Below are 11,309 nucleotides of genomic sequence, written 5' to 3' on the forward strand. Positions count from 1 at the left end.
AAATCTTTTGAAAAGCGAACATTAATGGACTATTGGCTGCTCCCCAGGGGCAGGATCGGGTACCCTTTTGTGGTCAGATCCTGCAGAAATTGCTGCTTCACTTCCATCCAACTCACGCCATCAATTTTGAATGAAATATAGGCAATATCATGTAAATGGAGCTCTATATTGTTTCTAAATAAAGCGAGTGCTGGAGCCAGGCAAGACCATTAACAATCACAGCAATAGTGCACTAATGACAGTCTAATAATGGACTCTGCCACTGAGCTGCTGAGGGAAGTTTCCTGTAGTGTGTTTGGACTCGGTGTGTGTTAGACCTCCTTAGATTTGGGTGAAATGTGCTTTATTTACCTAGATATTTCCAAACTATTTATATAAGTTTTTAAATTCCTAATAAACCCCAAATTCCCTTTCTGCAACGCCATTTTGATGTTTATGATTTGTTTCTATATGTGCCAGAAGTAGATCAACTTACACTGAGTGTTTCACCACGCACTTCAAATCACAAACATTATATTTAATAATATAATACAGCTTTATTACTCAATTATTTTATTTTGAAAGGTCATATACAGTATGTGCCAATATTGACATACACAGAACAGAACAGAACTCAGTAATGCCACACACTGATCCAGACACATTTCAAGGTGCAACTCGCCAGTATTTATTACAATAAATACAAATATACAAATATAAAGTTTACAAATTCACTGTATCAGGTTTCACATGCGTGCAGAGATCAGGTCTGGTCATCACAACACACACCCCTGCTGACTGTGGACTGGGAAACCGGACAGTACAACTAACTGGAGCAGGTAAAAACCCTCACAGGGATCAGAACACAGTAGTTAAGGTCACATTTCCAAATACATAACGATGACGTTATTCACATGTTTCACTTTACAACATGAAATAAGAAGAACTAAAGTTTCCAACAAGTTCTCTTCACGCGGGAGGTGTTCGGTCCTGAGCTCGCCCGTGATGATGACCCATAGCGGGGAAGAGTGTAAGTGCCGGGGCGGAGGTATGAGGGACTCAGATGGGGGACACCTCCTTCTCCTCCGAGGCAGAGGCCGGAGACAGAGACTCCTCATCCTCTGACCTCGGGTAGTCCGTGTGGGCGGTTGTACACTTGCAACCGCTGTGGGCGCTCCTTTGGGTGCCCTTCCCCTCTTTCTTGTGCTTCACCCTGCGGTTCTGAAACCAGATCTTCACCTGTTTTTCCGACAGGTTCAAATACGTGGCGATCTCGATTCTCCTGAGTCTCGAAAGGTACATGTTGCTGGAAAACTCCCTCTCCAATTCCAAGAGTTGCGTGCTGGTGAAGGCGGTGCGCATCCTCTTCCCGTTCTGTATGTGACTGCTCTCAGAGGCGCCTGGAGGAGAACAACATGTTTATGTCAGACTTGAGTTTAGTTTACTCAGTTTATTTACTTTCTTGTCATCGCTTCACGTCTAAAACTAACTCGGCGACGCGCTCCAGCCGTGCGTCACTCCTGTGCGTAAAAGTTGCCTGTTGCCTGATTGTGCGTCATGAAATGTAAACGGGTAAACTAAACAAGTATACGTTCGATGTGTAAAGTGAGTCAGACGCGTTTAAGTGACTTACCAATGGAGAGGCAGTGGTATCTCCTGGGGTCTGTGACGCTGAAGGTGGGCGTGCAGACAGGTGTGTGTCCGGGGTGCCCAAGCCCCGGAGACTGGTGCGTTATTCTCTGACAGTACTGCGCCTCCGCTCCCGGAAAATGACTCTTCAGCATGGGAATGCCGCTGCGGGAGGAGTGGATGTGGGATGAAACGCACAACGGGCAAACACAGAAAGTCCCGTTTTTCCTGGACGGGCACACCGGCGCGGTGACGGCCATCACGCTGGGTGAGTGCATGCTGATGGGGATGAGGAAGTCTTGCCCCGGATGCTCGGCTGGCCCGGGTCGCACCGCATCCTTGATGATGAGAGAATCGACGTAAAAGGACCTCGACATGGCTGCGCCGTGGCTCGACTCGTTGCGCTATGATGATAGCTGTTTCTCATCTGAACCCCTCGGGATCTCAAAAGGTGCTTATGTTTGATGGTTCAACAAAAGGGACCCCGAAGAGGGTTGGCCCTGCAGCGTCACCCACGTGCGCACCCGGCTCCAAGGGTTTGTGCTGTCACCGACCCAAACCACGTGACGCCTCCCCGGGCCTCCAATCACAGTTTACCCATTTACTCTTTTTTTAATCCCACAAAGCTGCAAAAGTCTTGTTAACTCTCAAAATATAACCTGACACTTGTTTATTTCTCATCTGATCGTATACTAGAACAGAATAGAATAAATTAGATGGAATAGAATAGAATAGAATAGAATAGAATAGAATAGAAAAGAAGCAGAAATAATTAAACACAACCATTTATGTGCTGTTAAAATATAAATTCTGTGTTTGGTAAGAAACATTTTGATTGACTTTATAGAAATTGCTGAATGCTAAAATGTCAAAGTCAACAACAGCTAATATAGATTATTCTGTGCTTTTTTTTAATATTTGATCATATTTGATCATTAAATTGCTTTGTACTTGCTTTGAGTTTAAACACTTTAAATAATATTAAAACACAAATCACACTCAAATAACAGAAACAAGTGACAAAAAAGAAACTTGTATGACTTCAATGTTATTATAGGAAAATTACTCAAGTGAATTAAATGGATTTGGCCCCTTTGTTTTCTCTTCAAAATGTGTGTGTTATTATTCAATATTCCTGTCCAATAATATGTTGAAATAAAGCTTTGACCTAACGTTGCTCTGCAGTCCAGTCATACTTTGGTCAAAGCTCGTGTCTCATCAGGCAATTAAAGAATTATGAACCGATGGCGAGTCTGTCTGCGGTGATTTGATCGCGATTAGGATTCAATTATAAAGTGTTTATAATGGCGGCCTGTGCGGGGTAAACACGCAGCTATTCCAGAAATGCGTTAATCCCTCATCTTGTGACGATAATTAGCGAGTTAGATCCACAGGCGGGTCACCCGGCAGGTTTAGCTTCTGCTTTCATCTGGAAAGTCACGCCTCAGGATCACATCCACGAGCAACTTTATTTCACCGGTGACCTTAAAAAACACGCGTCCCCATCACCATCATGCACACTAAGAACAACAGAATGAGGTCATTTAGGGACCCACGCTGTTAGAAACACATTCAAAGACATTTTCTCTCATTCAAGTGATGGATGCGCATGTGCAGGACTGAATTAGGCACAAAGTAACTTCAGCAAAAACAAACAGGCCTGTCACACGGATGGTGATTGTTATAATAAAGTGAAGGGAGAGAGAAACAGGGGTAAGAGAGAGAGAGAGAGAGAGGGGGGAGAGAGAGAGAGAGAGAGAGAGAGAGAGAGAGAGAGAGAGAGAGAGAGCTCAAACCATGCGGAATGATGCTCGGCGCGCGCCCCTATAGCCGCACCTCGCTCATAGCTCTTAATATTATTATTTTTTTCCCATAATTCCGCGCGATAAAATTTCATTGTCTATGAAGTAATCCCACAAACGAGACGCTTTATGAGGCTATAATGAGGCCTAATTGCCAGGACTTGTGGAGCCACGTGGAAGGGTTTAGGAAGCACTAAGCCGACCGGGTACTGAGCACAGGCTGTTACCTACAGCCATTACTTTCATAATTCAAGGAGAAAATGAGTCCATTTAAGGGAGAGAGGAGGGGGGGAGAGAGAGAGAGAAATCCTGTGATTCCCTTTCTTCTGCTCGGGGTGACAGGCCTGAGGTTGTGTCTGCTCGGGTGAAGGAAGCAAACGGGACAGCTCCTGTTTCTACATCTGAGATGAAACAGAATGGGAGATATGTATGAAGCTGTCAGGGCCCCACCCGCTTTCTCTCCAATGTTTCGGGCCTTTTTACTTTATAGTGCAGCAGTTAGCCTCCTCTATTCAGCCCCTTTCAAATCACGGTGATGGGCAATTAATCACTGGCCTATTCAATAAAAGGAAAATTAAATCTAAACACAGGATATTAACTTTATATTCTCCTCAACGGGAAACAAAATGTATCCTTTTGTTCTAATTTTCATATTTTTTGTGTTTGTGTGTGTGTGTATGTGCATCTCAAAGAAAGGTGTGTGTGTGTGTGTGTGTGTGTGTGTGTGTGTGTGCGTGTGTGTGGATCCAGCTCCTCCCCGTAGTAAAAACACACAAACTTGTTAAAGTGCAGTGCTAAAGTTCCCCCCTCTCATTCACATCGCATCCCATGCCATATTATACCGTGAAGAAGTCCATTAATGTTTTGTTGAACAAGCGTCATTAACTTGTATCAACGCCTTTTTACAAACCTTGCATTGTTGTGCAAGGGCCAGTCTGCAGCCCATCTTGGCCAATACAGTGGATGATTTGCCCCTTTATTAGTTACCAGGCAACAGATCCTGAATACCAAAACTCAAAGGAAACACTCTGGTCCTCCATATAGATTTCAATGGCGATGGGAAAATGAACAATGATCCTGCGGGCAACATAATGCCACGCAATGACTTTTCATTAACAATTATCTGGTTGGTGTGAATAGCAGCTGCAGTGGCGACTCTCCATCTCATGGCGTCCAGAGAAAAGAGGAGCAGAGAGAAAGAGCGGCGGAGTGAATGGGATCCTGCAGGAGTTACGGGTTCACGGGCTCCATGAATGTGGAATCTAATTTATATCTGGGTGAATAATTAGGTTTCTATGCAAAAATGAGTTTGAAATAATTACATCTTAAATACCGTGACAACATAGGCGGATAAACAAAGAGCAGCGTTCCCTTTAAGTGTCACTCACCATAAGTTTATTAGCGCTTTCAATTCACCTGTCAAGATCAATCACACAATTTTAGTTTCCATTAGGGTTTCAACTCGCAACCACGCAGGATTACAACATCTCCCACACGGCTCTGCAATGTTGACACGCATCCCGCATCTATGCGTCCACACATTATGTACAAACTGTTTTCTATGATTGGAACAGACGACACCATTTGGGACAATGGCCCTCAGTCCTATAGAAAAGTAAAGTGACAGGCGTAGCCCGAGAAGAGGCTGGCGAACAAAGCCAGCGAGGGCCCTGTTGATGGCCTATAGAGATGTCCTGCACCAGGCTCCCTCTAATTAGGGAGACGGTTCTCAGTCTCATGGAGGTGCTCAGACCAGACACTCCAGACTGAAGTGTGCCCCTACCGCCAATGAGTGTCTGCGTGTTCACACTCGACACGCAGAGACGAGGGCCGCGCGTTTGTGTCCGCACACAATTAAGGAGTCCGGGAAATGAGATAAACACTGACTGATAGTGATGCTGATCACGCTTAAGTCCCCAGAAAAATGTCTTTATTAGAGCTTCTTGTTAGAGCTCCTCCATGGCCTCTGTTGTTTCCAAAAGACTAAGCAAATGCCACGGCAGAACAGTGAGCAGCCCTTATTTCAATGTTCTTGCTTGAGTTGTCAAACAGTCCCAAATTTGTCTTATTATTGGTGTAACATGGAGCCGTTCCATCGGTCACGTTGAGCTGCAGCTCCAGCCCGGTCTCAGTTTAGTAGTTATTAGTCGTTGCTGAATACGTGGAGTTGTTGTTGTTGTTGCGCTCCTTCACTGCTCTCCGTGGGTCAGGACTTTACTGATCGGCCTTTAACCAAACTTATTTTGCTTTAGAGAAACGCCTTAGATTCCTTTTCATTTGAACAAATCCTCACAGGCATCACCATTGATCTCTACCTTGGTCAAACATTACAAACAGCTGTAGCCGTGGATGCCGTCCAGGCAGCTCCCCCATGGAGAGCTTCAACCAAATCTGGCTCTGGTTCTCACCCCTCCTCAGCTTAGAACACAGAGGTGCTGACTTCCTGTGAAACCTTAATCAGGAAATGTTTCAAAGAGTGAATGACAGGAATCCCTCCACCCAGTTGCCCAAGCGGCCGCTCCCTCCGTGTTAAAGGAGGTGATATTGTAGCCCGATTCTCCCTTTGAAAGGGGAAATCCCTCAGATTGAGCTTGTGTGCTGGAGCGGAAGCAGGCTGGAATGTGTGTCCAGGCCGTGTCTTTTGTCACCGCGACAGGTTATGAATAGACATGAGTTCAAATCTCTCTGTCCTCTGTTGATCAGACTGCAGGGAAGCAAACAAACCCAAATCTGCATATTAGTGTAATCCAATATATTTTACAGGTCAATCACATCAATGCCATTGTCGGTCCTGAATAATCTCCTCTCAGATTCATGTCTACCTGTGGCCTCCATGAAGGTAACAAACCCAGGGACCTGCTGCTTTCATTTGGTCAATTCTCTTTTGCATTTCTCTCCAAATTGAATGTCAGAATGTCTGCGTGCACAAATCTGCACAAACCCGTGGGTGAGGCTCATTTTGAATCATTCTGAAGATGTTATTTCTAACAAACACTACGTATTTTCTCTCCAGATCTTCCCCACGTCAAATTAAATACCCATTTGTAGAGAAAGTGTTGTGTTGAATCTCCTCTTTCATTATTTTGATTTCCATTGTTGCCCGTTAATGAAACTCTCAGCCCGGTTTGTCAGTGTGTGTTTCTGTGTTTGAGGTCAACAAGAGACTTTGCACCCAACACTGTTTACTCCTTTATAATTGAATGTGTTACGTCTACATTTCCTTTCTGGCTATTATGCAATATAACACACGTCACAGTTTGTGGAATATGGAGGGTCAGCTGTCAGGGTCAGACCAGATTCTGAGACTCTGCCTTAGTTTGTTCATTTGGCCAATGAGGAGTGTGTCGATCTGAGTTCTCTCTTCCTTTCTCTGCAGCTGTCGGCAGTTCACTGTTTACTTATTATCGTCCCTCGCTTCTGCCCCAACAATGAAATTGTAATTTCCCTTATAGCCGTGAGCGTGTTCCCCGTTTTTCCCACTCAGAGAGGATTATCATCCTTAATCAGCTGCAGACAGCCTCAGAAAGTTATTTATTGTTTTTGCTCCTGTAAAGAATTTCCTCCTCATTCTTCGTCTCATCTAATTTCCAGAATTAAGACAAAAGCTGTAAGAAAAAGTTGCAACAAAACATTTTCTGTCACCATATCGTCTAAATCCTTTCTACATGCTGTGCAGCTGATGGTGTGAAACAAAATGAACTATGATTTAACATTTAATTTAGACTGAGCGTCAATCAGTATTAGGTGGTTCAGTCTAAGCCCAAATTTTATAAAGTCATTTTTTTTTAAATTTGCTCCAACAATGTTATGCATCTTAAATCAGTGTCATCTCTTATTTGTCGCACATTATTGTCTAATTTGATCCCGTCTGTGTGAGAAAAGAGAGAGATTTTGTAAAGAATGCCAGGAAAACAAAATAAACTAATAATCTTTTGAGTTTGAGCCAATTTTTAGTGTTGCCAGTTCATTCTCCCTAATGTGATGTAAGTGTTGGGTTTAATGGCACAGAAAACCATGACGTGTTTGAAGCCCAGCAGAGCTTATTGTGCCGCAGACAGCTGGGTTGTGTGTTAGCTGTTTGAGACGTCACAGAAACTGGCTGAGCTCCGCTGGGTAACTGAGTCCAAGTGTCCGAGCTTCATTACAGCAGCAGAGACGTCCTGCAGAGGAGCAGAGACCCAAAGCCCTGCAGGACACAGAGATGTTCCCTCACACTCATGGCTCTGCTTCGTCCCTCTCAGGGTGAAGGCTGTGGATCCAAACCCACTCCCACTCGCCTTATTTACATAATAAAGGCTGGAGTCAGAGAGAGCCACAGGCCCGGGCTGTGCTGTGTGTGTGTGTGTGTGTGTGATGAGGCGAGTTATGTTGATATCTTTTCTACAGTTTTTTATAATAATGCTTCCACACTCACATAACCATGAATTATTGTGCAACAGTTGCATAGTCAGTATCTGTTTGCTACAAAGCACTTTAGATGATCAATCTGATCTTATTTGTATATCTGATCTGTTCATCCTCATTGTTGTACTGTACTGTGATTTAAAGGGGGACTTTATACGAGCCACGCAAACGGATCGCAGTGCATTCTGGGATGTGTAGTATCAGTGTGGTGTGCTCCTGATCCACCAACGAGATGACAGCAACAAGTAGGAACTAAACCCTGCTGATCCAACAACGAGATGACAGCAACAGGTAGGAACTAAACCCTGCTGATCCAACAACGAGATGACAGCAACAGGTAGGAACTAAACGCTGCTGATGGTGACTGACACAAACACACACTCTGCTGTGTGTCAAACTCTACCTGTGTTTATTTCCTAAGCACAAGAGCTTGTAAGCTCCTTGAGTCTGGGTTTGCGTTGGGTCCATGTGTGTTGCATTGGCCGCCGCTGCACATGCTCCAAATACTAAGGTGTTTATGGTTCAGGTCTTTTTATTCAAAGGTATTTAAAAAGCAAATGGACGAATTTCAACTTCACGCATTTCAATTTCAACAAGCATTTCAACTTCTACAAGGACTTCAACTTCTACAAGGACTTCAACTTCAAGGGTAAAAATGATGTCAGAATAGTTGCCTCCCAAAAATCCAACCCCTCGTCCTCGCCGTGGGAGGTGGAAACAGGTCGAGTCCAGGTTTGAGTCCAGACAGGCTGTGTTGGGTGCTGGGTAGCTGTGTCTGGACTGGAAGTGTCTGGACTCAAACCTGGAAACGTCCTGGCTAACGGGGCTCTGGTCAAATTAGTTACTACTGCACTTTCCACACATTCCTCTGCCCAGTAACAGTCTTAAGGTCAAACTTCTTTCCTCACAGCCCGTCATGCCTCGTGTCTCCATTGCGGGGCGCTGTAGCAACCTCACAAACTCCTGTGGTGTCATAAGGTAACACAGCCATCATGCCGATGGAAGAACCAGGTCCGAGTCCTGGTAGGAGTCTCTGGTTCTTACAACGCCGCCCTGCAAACTCTCTGACCTTTGACCTGGGCCGCACAGATTCACCACACATCACACATACAGGAAGGGGTTCAACTGAGAGGGGTTGGGCCCAAACAATTGATCCTAGATGTTTAACAGTGAGTTATCTGGGCCTTTAAGGCTGCATGAGTCCTGCAGGTAATCTAACAATGACCTCAAACCATTTTGATGGAAATGGGTTTCTAATTTCACAAATGCATTTTTAAGGCTACCCTCTAGCTACGGGTTCAGGTAAGTCTGAATCACACTTTATATTTGCAAAACTTGTTATTGTTTGTGAATAATGAAATGTGTGTGTGTCCCATAGAACTACGACTGAATGGAATCAACGACCCAATAATATAATGTGGTAAAATAGTTTTCAAAAAATGATCTGAAAAATTAATTAATAAATGTGATGATTTTCTATGATGCTAACATGGAGACATAATGTGAAGCTGATATTGAGAGGATGGTTGATGTGACTGCAGTGAGTGAAAAGCACAAAATGAATGAGCTTTGTGTACCTTCAAATATACAATATATGTATATAATTTATACTTTATACTTAATTTGCGAAAGAAAAATAAAACAAATTCTGCAAATAGAACAACAGTGTACCTATACGTGACCTCTGACCTTTACATGCTGTAACATCTCAAACTCAATGCAAAAAATCTAAACAATTAAAAATGTTTCACTTGACATACAATTTTATCTTTAAGTTATTTTTTTTCAGTATTAACTTTGACTATTAAAAGTTAAGTTACCTGCTTGAAGACACGTACGCTTTTTACTGTATTTTCTGCATTTTTAATATAAACACTGATATGAAGTGGAGATTCCAACAGCATCACGTTTGAATCCAATCTCAACCGTCGAGGGAAATCTGAATTATTATAAAAAGCTTTTCAATAATTTGACAATGTGCCATAATTGGAATAAATGTTTGTTATTGTGATGGAGGTTATTTCCACAGAAAGCTTGTTATTGAATGTTTTGCACTCTGTAGGTGAAGCTTTTGCCGTTCACTTTGTTCCATTCAGACACTTTGAAAACTCAAATCTCATCCAATCAGTATCAACCATTATCACTGAATACTGTTTCTTTTTCCTCCTTTTTTAGAGGAGATGTATACAAACGTTTGCTTCACAGAGACGCCACATTTCCACATGCACTGTTCCGGCGTCCTTTTCAAACCGCCCAGACAGTTGAGGTCAGGGCCAAGAGCTCATGCCTGCATCATCCTCGCTCTGTGCCAGCCAGATAAATGGAGAGTGTGTTTGTGAGCTGTCTGAGCTTTGTGTTTGCACAGAGTCACAACTTTGTATGGGGTCGAGGGGGAGAGTTTGGGGGTAACGCAGCTCTAAGATTTGTATGCAGACTACATCGCCCCCTTCCCGCCCCCATGGTCCACTCTGTGTCCTCTCACCTGCCTGCCTGCAGTAAATCATAGGGCTATCAAGTGAAGCGTGTTGATGGGCCTGCACGTGCAAGAGCTTTGCTGCACCTGGCGTGTGCGAGTGTGTGTGTGTGTGTGTGTGTGTCTATGTGCATACATTAAACTCATTAAACTCATTGCAAATTACCCTGATTTGCTATAAATGTTTACTGATTTGCCTTCTTACGCCTGGGTGTGAGCGATAAGGCAGTTTTGGTTGAGATCTGTTTGTTCACGTTGATCCGTTAGACGTGTGTGTGTGTGTGTGTGTGTGTGTGTGTGTGTGTGTGTGTGTGTTTCTCTTGAGGTAGCCCAGTGTCAAACAGGAGGTCTGCAGATGCCTGTTCGGCTGAGAGCAACAAGGTCCCTCCCTTTGACAGAGTATCCATTCAGAGTCAATGAGCTGGGTCAAAGCCTGCACGTCAGGCTGCAGCTCGGCCTAGCGTTGGGGCGGTCCAAGAGGTCAGTCTTATTCACATGGCGCTGTCATGCAAATGAACCCACCCACGCTTAAACAACTCTTGGAATTTTTATGTCTGCTCCCTGGCCTTCTTTCCTCAATTTCCCCCACCTTTTTCTCTTTTTCTCTACTCTTTCCCTCACTCCCTCTCGCTCGTCCCCTCTCCAAATCTTCTCTCCCCCCGTATTCACAAAGTCATTGACGAGACATTCAAAGCTTTTTAAATTGGCCGGCTTCATTGTGCTCACGCGAAAGTGAGGGTGAGGGACAGAGAGAAAGAGAGGGCCTAAATATACTCCGGTCTGAAAGTAGTTAGATCATGTTCTTTTCATGGTCCGATTAGAATCAAATCGATCCCCCCGCCCCTCCGGACACTCCAAGGTTTGAAGAGGCGCGGGCAAACAAAGATTTCTTGGCCGAGACAGGGGAATGAATAACCAAACCTGAATGCTAAACACACTCTTAAAAGTCTCTTTCTGCCGCGTGACAATAACCCAAGAGAGTAAATTTGTTTGAAGTGTGAGTGAGAGGTGTTTGTGCGCTT

General features: G+C 44.0%; 1 protein-coding gene across 1 annotated transcript; it reads right to left on the reverse strand.

Moving 5' to 3' along the window:
* Positions 1-1,038: 1,038 nt before the first annotated feature.
* gsx2 (GS homeobox 2) lies at positions 1,039-1,985 on the reverse strand. Its single transcript, XM_076153524.1, has 2 exons — positions 1,613-1,985; positions 1,039-1,379 (listed from the first exon to the last, which is right to left on the reverse strand). Exons 1-2 carry the CDS (start codon positions 1,983-1,985, stop codon positions 1,039-1,041), a joined length of 714 nt encoding a protein of 237 aa, XP_076009639.1.
* Between the last annotated feature and the right edge of the window lie 9,324 nt (positions 1,986-11,309).

This window comes from Genypterus blacodes, unplaced genomic scaffold (genome assembly GCF_046128005.1).
Source record: "Genypterus blacodes isolate CSIRO-AG114 ecotype Tasmania unplaced genomic scaffold, CSIRO-AGI_Gbla_v1 ptg000058l_1, whole genome shotgun sequence".
Classification (NCBI taxonomy): Eukaryota; Metazoa; Chordata; class Actinopteri; order Ophidiiformes; family Ophidiidae; genus Genypterus; species Genypterus blacodes.